The sequence below is a fragment of the Penaeus chinensis genome, chromosome 25 (genome assembly GCF_019202785.1).
Source record: "Penaeus chinensis breed Huanghai No. 1 chromosome 25, ASM1920278v2, whole genome shotgun sequence".
In the NCBI taxonomy this organism is placed as follows: Eukaryota; Metazoa; Arthropoda; class Malacostraca; order Decapoda; family Penaeidae; genus Penaeus; species Penaeus chinensis.
In genome coordinates, this window is record NC_061843.1 from 8,548,727 (window position 1) to 8,558,726 (window position 10,000).

At 50.6% G+C, this 10,000-nt stretch overlaps 1 protein-coding gene across 6 annotated transcripts in view; it reads left to right on the plus strand.

Annotated features, from left to right (window-relative positions):
• LOC125038780 (heterogeneous nuclear ribonucleoprotein L-like) overlaps positions 1-10,000 on the plus strand; it is a 190,208-nt gene that overhangs the window by 43,761 nt on the left and 136,447 nt on the right. For all 6 annotated transcript variants that reach the window (XM_047632378.1, XM_047632379.1, XM_047632380.1 and 3 more), the window contains one exon: positions 6,633-6,686. In XM_047632378.1, the coding sequence (XP_047488334.1) occupies positions 6,633-6,686 (54 nt within the window). The remainder of the gene's footprint in view (positions 1-6,632; positions 6,687-10,000) is intronic.

Sequence of the window (10,000 nt, forward strand, 5' to 3'; positions counted from 1 at the left end):
ATGTCCACACCATGCTTATGCAATACGACGGGCAATCAAGGTTGTATTGGGGGTCCTTATCACCTCACCCCCTCCCCCTACCCCTGATAGGACCTGCAAGCACCTGCAGTCGCTATCCCAGAGAACGGATAAAGAGACTTCATCTACTCCTGACTGCTTCGCTCTCCTCGTCGCCTTCTGTGCCCCTCTTTCATTTTCTTCCCATCTGCCTCTCCTTCCTTTCCCATCTCCCCTTCCTTCTCCTCCTTCTATCTCCTCCCTCCTCCCTCCTCCTCCCCTCCCTCCCTCCTTCCTCCTCCTCCTCCCTCCCTCCCTCCTTCCTCCTCCTCCTCCTCCTCCTCCCTCCCTCCTCCTCCTCCTCCTCCTCCTCCCTCCCTCCCTCCCTCCCTCCCTCCCTCCCTCCCTCCCTCCCTCCTCCTCCCTCCTTCCTCCTCCTTCCTCCTTCCTCCTTCCTCCTCCTTCCTCCTCCTCCCTCCTCCCTCCTCCAAATTTGGTCAGGTCAAGATTGAAAGAGTTAGTCAAGCATTGATTGGAGATTGGTTCGCACGCTCCCAATCACACTACACCTTACCTCCCTTTTCTATCCCTTCTCTTTTTTTTCCATCCTATACCATACGTCTTCTTGTTTGTTTTTTATCTTTTTTTTATCCCTGTTCTCCCTCCGCTTCCTTTAGTTTGCCTTCTCGACCTCCTTCACCCCCTTTCTCCCTCACCCTCCGCTCCTTCCCCTCTTCCTCTCCTCCTGGTCCGCTTCCCAACTCCCGCTTTTTATCTCTCTCCCCCATATTCTCCCATAATTGCGATGCCATTGGTCCCTCGCTCACAAATTGTTGCAGGATCTCTTGTGGATTAACTGGGCTGGGGGGGGAAGGAGGGGAGAGGGGGGAGGAGGAGGAGGGGAGAGGGGGCGAGAGGGGAGCTTAAGATTAAGTCTGGCGCTGGAAGCAGTAATTCTACGGATTCCTTCTTATGAATGAAAGACTTTTTTTTCCTAATACCGTCTCTTTAGTGTTATTCTTATCCTTGTTTTTTTTTTTTTTTTTTTTTTTCGTTTCTTGATACTTTACGTTTTTTTTTTTTTTTTATACGAGTTTCTCTTTGATTGAATGCTTGTATTTTTGTGGGGAAGAAGGCCATTGGTTGTTGAGGGTCTTTTCCCTCTAGTCCTCCATATTTCCCTTCCGTGCTCTCTTCCTTCCATTCACTCTCCCTCGTTCTCCCCTTCCCTCTGCCCTTCCCTCTGCCCTTCCCTCTGCCCTCCCCTTCCCTCTGCCCTTCCCTCTGCCCTTCCCTCTGCCCTTCCCTCTGCCCTCCCCTTCCCTCTGCCCTCCCCTTCCCTCTGCCCTTCCCTCTGCCCTTCCCTCTGCCCTCCCCTCTGCCCTCCCCTCTGCCCTCTACCCCCTTCCCTCTGCCCTCCCTTCCCCTCCCCTTCCCTCTGCCCTCCCTTCCCCTCCCCTTCCCTCTGCCCTCTACCCCCTTCCCCCTTTTCTTTCTCCCCACAGCTTTTGACCTCTTGCCCTTCTCATTGCAGTTATTTCCCCGGAATGAGAGCACTTTCTGCTGCGCCTTCACCTCTCCCCCCTCCCCCTCCCGCTTCCCCCTCCTGTTTCTCTTTCCCCCCCCACTGCCCCCCCCCCATCCCACGTACTATCACAGTAACTCTACCTTCCCTCCTACGCCCCCTCCCCCTTGCCTACCCCTCCATATTTTTTCCATCGCTTCCCCCCCCCCTATTCCCCTTCCTCCCTCCCTCTCCTTTCCCCGTACCCTTTCCCCTTCCCCTTCCCCTCCCCCTTTCCCTCCCAACTCCCCTCCCCCTTTCCCTCCCAACTCCCCTACCAACTCCCCTTCCCCCTTCCCTCCCAACTCCCCTCCCCCTTTCCCTCCCAACTCCCCTCCCCCTTTCCCTCCCAACTCCCCTCCCCCTTTCCCTCCCAACTCCCCTCCCCCTTTCCCTCCCAACTCCCCTCCCCCTTTCCCTCCCAACTCCCCTCCCCCTTTCCCTCCCAACTCCCCTTCCCCCTTCCCCCTTCCCCACTATCGCCTCTGCCGCACCCTTTGCCAAGTCAACTAACCTCGACTGCAATTGCCTTGTTTACTACTTGAGACTCGAGTGCACGCGGTGGCGGCGGAGGAGGATGGGTGTTTTTTTTGTGCGATTCTGTGTTTGTATTTGTTAAGGGCAATTTCGTGTTCAAATATGACCTTTTCTCTCTGGCTCTTCCTATTGCCCCTCCCACTTTTCGTCGTAATTTTTTTTTTTTTTTTTTTTTTTTTGATGGTTTCACTTTGGGTTCGTTTCATGAGCTCTTTCGCCCTATTTCTTTTCTTTCCAGTTGCTTTCTCTTCCCGTCTCCTCTCACTTCCCTATCTCTTCCAGTTCCCTCTTATCCCAACGCTTTGCCCCGCTCCCTCCTCTTTTCACCCTTCTCAATTCCCCTCTGTCATTCTATTCTTTCTTCCCTTCTCCTGCCCCTTCCCCTCCCCCTCCCCCCGTTACTTCCCCGTCCCCGTCCCCGTCATCGTCCCCGTCCCTTTCCCATTTGCCTTCACCCGGTCTTTTCCCATTACCCTCTGCCGTCCCCGTTCCGTCCTCGGTCCTCTTTTTATTCCCCATTTCCCCCTCTCCTCGCTCTCCCCCATTCCCCATCGCCGCAACTGCGTGCGGGAGTGATCGATCTGGTATGAAGCACCTGAGCATCATCATGGCCGTTAAAGCGGAGCAAACATGGTTGTTGTTGAACACTTAAAAGAACCATCCCCGTCCCTCCGTCCCTTCGTTTCCACCGACCCTCTCCTCCGTCCCTTCGTTTCCACCGACCCTCTCCTCCGTCCCTTCGTTTCCACCGACCCTCTCCTCCGTCCCTTCGTTTCCACCGACCCTCTCCTCCGTCCCCTCGTTTCCACCGACCCTCTCCTCCGTCCCTTCGTTTCCACCGACCCTCTCCTCCGTCCCTTCGTTTCCACCGACCCTCTCCTCCGTCCCTTCGTTTCCACCGACCCTCTCCTCCGTCCCTTCGTTTCCACCGACCCTCTCCTCCGTCCCTTCGTTTCCACCGACCCTCTCCTCCGTCCCTTCGTTTCCACCGACCCTCTCCTCCGTCCCTTCGTTTCCACCGACCCTCTCCTCCGTCCCTTCCTTCTTCCCTCCGTCTCTCCCTTCTTCCCTCCGTCCCTTCGTTTCCACCGACCCTCTCCTCCGTCCCTTCTTCCCTCCGTCCCTTCCTTCTTCCCTCCGTCCCTTCCTTCCCCCGTCATATCTGTATTTATCTTATCTATCTTGTCAGAGAGATAGAGAGAGATAGAGAGAGATAGAGATAGAGAGAGATAGAGATAGAGATAGAGAGAGATAGAGATAGATAGAGATAGATAGAGATAGAGAGAGATAGAGAGAGATAGAGAGAGATAGAGAGAGATAGAGAGAGATAGAGAGAGATAGAGAGAGATAGAGAGAGATAGAGAGAGATAGAGATAGAGATAGAGAGAGATAGAGAGAGATAGAGATAGAGAGAGATAGAGATAGAGATAGAGAGAGATAGAGATAGAGATAGAGAGAGATAGAGAGAGATAGAGATAGAGAGAGATAGAGAGAGATAGAGATAGAGAGAGAGAGATACAATATAGTTTAGATGGAATACGAATGTGGTAAAAGGAAGCGTAGATGACGATTTGAGTTTGATGGTGTGGATGGAGGTGGTGGTGGTGATTGATTATAGATAATTATTGATGGCTGGCGATCTTTATAGGCGGATATAAAAATTGATGACTAGGGCGGTTCGATTGACACGGACATGGGACCGCAGGCTCACACGGGAGTCGTAGGGCGGCCCTGCAGCTGTCGTAAAACCGAGCCTCGTAAACATGTAAACACCCGTCTTTCCTGGTTTCTCAAGTCCACCCCCCCCTCTTCCTATCTCCCTTTCCCTTTCCCCTTCCCTTTCCCATCTCCATCCCCATCCCCACCCCCACCCCATCCCATCCCATCCCATCCCATCCCATCCCATCCCATCCCATCCCTACTTTCCTCTCTACCTGGCTTCTGGTATCTCCTGTCTCTCTGTCTACTCTTCATTTTGCTGACCTTCCTTGCCCCTCGTTATGTTCTGTCTACACCCTCTTCCCCCCACCGCGCGCAGGAGCCGTCCAGGTCCGCGCAGCGTCCGGGGCGCTCTGGTAATAATAGATTGATTAGGGAGAGCGCCCTCCGCCGCCGCCGCCAACGAGCTCATTATAAGTGTTGTTTGGATTATCTCCCGCCCTGACGAAGGTGTTGGCCTCCCTTCCTCTCCTTTCCCTTCCTCCCTACCTCTCTCCTTCTCTTAACCATTCTCTTCCCCCTCCTCTCTATCCTCCCATTTAACCATTCTCTTCCCCCTCCTCTCTATCCTCCCTCTTCTTCCCCTTCTGCTACATTCCGGCCGATTATAAGCCAACGAGTCATGCCTCCAGCTCAGTCTCCTCCTCTGCCTCCCTCCTAATGTGTTTTCCCCTTCGTTATAACATTTATCAAACTTCGCTATTTCGGGAGCCATGGTTTTAAAAATCCAATTTTGACTGCCCTCATTAAGGGCGCACCCTCCCATTTGTATACCACCTCTCAGCGCTTCGTCAGTTCTTAGCACGCGCATTTACACTTGCATCTTCCCCTCCATCTTCTCTTCGTTCCTCGATATCTCCTTCCATCCCTTTTTTCCTCTCCCTCTCGATGCCCTGCCTTTCCACTTCTCTCCTCTTTTCCATTACTCTTTTCTTCCTCCTCTCTCTCCTCGTCCCTTACCCTCCCTGCTCTCCTCTTCTCTCCTCTCTCTCCCTCCCTTACCCCTCCCCTCTCACCCCCCCCCCCTTCAGTCTCTCGTATCAGCAGCGATCCGAGGGCCCCTGAGGGATGCTCCATTTCCTGTGCCGCGGGATGTGCGTGGCCTTGGAGTCGCCGAGACCCAAACCTGTTGTGGCGCGAGGTCTTGCGTCTCCGTAATCCCACCTCGAGAGGCGCCTCTTCGCTCTTTCGTCTCAAACGCCTTTCTCTTCCTTCATCGTTAGCTCGTCGCCCCCTTTTCTCTCTCTCTCTTTTAGTTCTCCCATGTCCCTTCTCACTTGCTCCTTCACCCATCCTCCCGTTCCATCCCTCCCTTATCGCCCTATGGCCCCTATCTCCCTTTGAGATGCGACCTCTCTATTATCATCTGCCCTTGATCCTGCACTCTATATATCGCTCCGCATTTATAAAAAAAAACGTATCCCTTCTCCCCGTGGAACTTTTATTTTCTTGGATAATAAAAAATGAAGGTCCCCCTACCTGTTCGTTTTGTGTATGCAAGTCGTTAATCTTCCTACAGCCTTAAGTTCACTCCCTCTCCTGCCCTTCGGTCTCTTGTTGAAACACCCCCCCCCCCCTTCTCCCTCTCCCTCTTACGCTTCTGTCTCCCACCTTTCTTCCCCTCGCTCCTCTCTTTTTCCTTCCTTTTCGGCATCACCCTCCCTCCCTCCCCCTTTCTCTCCCTCCAGCTTCCCTCATCTGTTTCTTATCCCCTCTCCTCACCCCCTCCTCCTCCTCCTCCTCCTCCTCCTCCTCCTCCTCCTCCTCCTCCTCCTCCTCCTCCTCTTCCCCCCCTTTCTCCTCCCCCCCTCTCCCCCTCTCCCCCTCTCCCCTCCCCCCCTCTCCCCCTCCCTCCTTGCGGTGCGAGGTTGACGACGTGGACCTGTTCGCAGAGTCGTTCGGGGGGGGGGGGCAGGGGGTGAAGGGGGGGGGGGGCGTGAGGGGGTGTCGGTTAATGACTTGGGAAAACAAGTAGATAAGAATAGATATTGTGCAAGTCGTAGAAACAGCGAAGAGGGTTGTGATGGATGATAGTGAGTTTGATGGTGACGCATGGTGGCAATGGCTCGAGATTGTGGTAGTGATATGAAATTGAGAGAGATTGAGGGGAAGGGAGAGATGGAGGGAAGCAGGAAGGGAGTGTGTGTGTGGGGGGGGGGGGGGGCATGGGTGGAGTGGGCGGAGTTACACGAGTTGCGAGTTCATGATTTGAGAAGTTTAGGGTGTCCTTTTCTCGCCATTATTGAGAGGCGTGGATCTCTAAAGTTTTTCTTCATTTTGCTTCTGTACCTCCTACACTGGCTGGCGTTAGGCAGGAGATTTAAAGAAAAAAGTAATTGATCATTGTCAGTTTTTTTTTTTTTTTTTTTTTTATTGGCGAAAGATTGATACAGTATTGCACAAGTGCGAGGGTATGTATTTTTCCCAATAAAGTTTTAAAAAATGTGAGTGTAAAATGTGTGTGTAAATGTTACACGAGTTTAAAAAAACACACCTGTAGACATGGTGGCAACAAGTGCACGGATAATATCGCTGTAAAATAATCAATATATTTCGAGATATTTTGCACCCAGGGAAATACTCCACCTTTTGCATTATAATATTCTTACTTCTCCAATTCTGACGTTTTTATCTTTTTAGGTGTTTCTATGTATTTATCTGCAGATACCACTCACCAATATATATTTATTTTTCCTTTTTCCTAGCCATGCACTACAGATCGACCCTTCTTTCTTCTAAGACTTGTATTTTTCCCCCTCTTTCTTGTCCTCGTGCATTCCAGTCTAACGATATGTCTTTTTTTTTTCGTTCGCAGGTGGGAAGCGGCCTGATGAGCGACGCCTGTGAAGCCTCGGGGGAGAGCAGCGCCGTAAGTACCGCCTCCGTTGAGAGGATTTTTCTACCTTGTTGGCTATCGCATTTGTTTGATTTCTTGTCCTCTCCATTGCTTTGTTTGGCTTGTTTTTTTGTTTCGGTTTTTCGTTTCGTGTTTTTTTGTGTCTGTGCGATTTTTATATATTTTTGTTTTGTTGTCCTTGCCCACGCACGCAAAGCTCGCCGCTAGCCCTTCAGACCCGGTTGGTGTCGACCCGGTCTTCCCTCTTTCGTTTCTCGTCCCTCGCTCTCCACCCTTCCCTCCTCACGCAATCGCATCCCTTTTTGTGCACGCCCTTTTCGCACTCCCTTTTTATCTCCCGTTGTTTTTTGTTCTTTTTATTTCCTTTGTCTCTCCTCTGACGCTTACGCCGTCTGGCCATGCTGTTGCAAGTGTTCCTTGTAGAATCTGTTGCCGCACGGCTGTTGATAGCTTCAGGCGCTTCCTTCATTTACAAAACTCAAGTTTACAAGATTACCGTAGGTCAATATCAGGTCAATCCATATCCTAATTGGTCACCTTAGGTCAACTTAGGTCACTCAAGGTCACTACAGTTCTGCCGAAACCGATACTTTGCTGCTAATGCCAGCCTCGTATTTGCCTTTGTTCGTGCCGCTAGCACAACATTCTGCAGATGCAGTGATTTTTAGGACCTAATAGAGTCGTTATTTTATTGCATTTGATTTTTTTATTATGTAAAATGTTTTAAATTGTGAGATTTGTTCACTTTATGGGGAACGAGGGGACAAAGGGTGGGGGAGACCCAAGTCAACTTTTGCAGTTTGTCACTGAGAACCTTTTTTATATGTTGTGGATAGCATTTCGTCTTTATCAACGTTCTTTCTTTCCTCCCCTTTCTTTCCCTCCTCTTTTAAGAAGGGGCAGTTGAGCCTGTTGTTTTCAGTCTTCGATTTCCGTTAATTCCTTCATTTGTACTGTATTGGGTCCTGTCTCTTCATGCTTGTCTTCTTTATTATTTTATGAGGTGCACACGCCCACGCTCACACGCACGCTATCACTCGTGTATGTATATATATATGTATATATATATATATATATATATATATATATATATATATATATATATATATATATATACTATGCACTCACGCATGCATATACATAGATACATAAGATGTTTTATGTTCTCTAATTAATGTCTTTTCAGCGACACGTGGATTTTTTGAGAGTTGCTACTTCGTGACTGTTTTTTTTACCGCTAACTTCATATTGGTGTGACCAGAGGTGGTTTACTCTTTGTTTATTGGACGCGTGTTTTTTTTCGTAGACAGTGATATAAATATATACACATTCCCCCCCTGTCGTTTCGCATGATACTCCTGTTTCAGATTATAGCTGGCCCGTCCTTCGGTGTGATTAAGTGAGACGAGATTGTACTGTGTATAAAATGTGGGGGGGGGTGGGTGTCTTTTACCAACATCTGGTCATAGCTGTTTGTGATGTTGATTAGAAGGAAGGCGAACGACAAGATTAAGAGAAAAAAAAAAACACGACAGCTTGAGAGTACTGAGTAGTGAGCATTTTTGAAGCGAACGACGTCGAGATGCATGGGGTACGGAGGCATTAAGGTGTGCGTCACTAATTCAGCACGACAGGAAATGTTCGCGAGTGATGGCACGGGACATGGTTTTGACATGTTTTTTTCGTAATAGGGGGGAGCGGTGGAATTCAATCCACCGGATGATGTAAGGCTAGGGAGGATGGGAAATGGGAAGGATAGCGGCATTTTCGTTGGCATTTTTAGGGGTATGTTGGCATAGAATCTCGTTTGTTCGTGTGTTTGAGATACCGTGGGCAGCGAGGGGGCACTCCTAGCTGTGTGTGTGGGCGTTACAACTCGTTATACTGATGGCAGCAGAATAGGAACACTGCCTGTCTGTCTGTCTCCCCTTTCTCTTTACCTTTCCCTACCGTCTCCCCACTCCCTCCCGGTAAACACGTGTCATGAGCGGAAGAGGCGCGGAAGAGGGCGTCTCAGCGTCTTTCGCATCTCACACGGTCGTCGTTTGGCAGGTGAGAATTGATGAGTTGTGTGAGTGAGGGAGGCTTTCTCGTCTCCTCTCTTCGCCCCCCCCCCCTTTCCCCCTACTTCCTCCTCTTTTCTTCCCCCCTTTACCATTCCCCTACTTGCCCCTATTCCTTCCCCCTCTTCGTGATCCCTGTCACCTTCCTCCCCCTCCCCCTCCCTTCCCTTCTCTTTCCTCTCCTCTCCTCTCCTCTCCTCCATCCCCTCCCCCTCCCCCTCCCCTCCCCTCCCCCCTCCCCCTCCCCCTCTCCCCTCTTCACCCTCGTGCGTTTTCTGGGTTGGCAGGTACATGGCACGGATGGCACCTCGCGATAGTGCTGTATGCAAACAAGTCTTTTGCGAAAGGGCGAGGGGAATAGGTTCGTAGATGGATGGGCAGATGCGGTCGATACTTTAAGGATTAATAGATAAGTATGGGGAAGGATAGATGGCGATAGATATATAAGTAGAGGAGGAGGAGGAGGAGGAGGAGGAGGAGGAGTAGTAGAAGTAGAAGTAGTAGATGCAGGAGCAGGAGCAGGAAGAGGAGGAGGAGGAGTAGGTGGAGGAAGTGACATCACTGTGGGCGTGGGATTGGTCGTAGCGGAGGCGTCTGCAGCGGTGGTCTGTTGCTTCGGTACGACACGCGCGCGCAAAAAAAAAGGGCCTTTGTCGCCGGAATTTACTTATTTGCCAACCGGTTGTAGAAAATCGTTCCATGTCGAAGAGGTACTCGGCGTGTAATTCAGCGATGCAAGTATTTCTTTTTTCTGGCTTCGGGAAGGGGCCGGTGGGGGGAGGGGGGGGTAATTTCCGTCGATGATTCAGGCTTCGGGAAGATGGGGCACTTGCAATCCTTCCATCTGTCTTTGTGTATCTACATCTGTATGTATGGTTGTGTATCTATACCTGTATGTATGTATGTGTATCTATACCTGTATGTATGTATGTGTATCTATACCTGTATGTATGTCTGTTTCTTCATGACTCGCTCTATCTATCAAGTTATCAGGCAGTCCATTAATCCAACCATCCATCTTCCTATCTGTAGACCCGGCTGTCTTATCTGTCCCTTTATTTTTTTTTTTATCGGTCTCGCGTGCGTAGAGGCCGGCCGGAACACGTGAGCCTCCCCCCCCCCCTCCCCTCCCCATGGAAAAGGGAGAGCGTGGGAGGTCTGTTATTAGAGGGACTGTTATAGCCCTTGTTGCCCCGCCGGCGTGGTGGTGATGGAGGGCCGTTGATGATGTTTGGTTTTTGTTATATGTTTATAAATTTATTA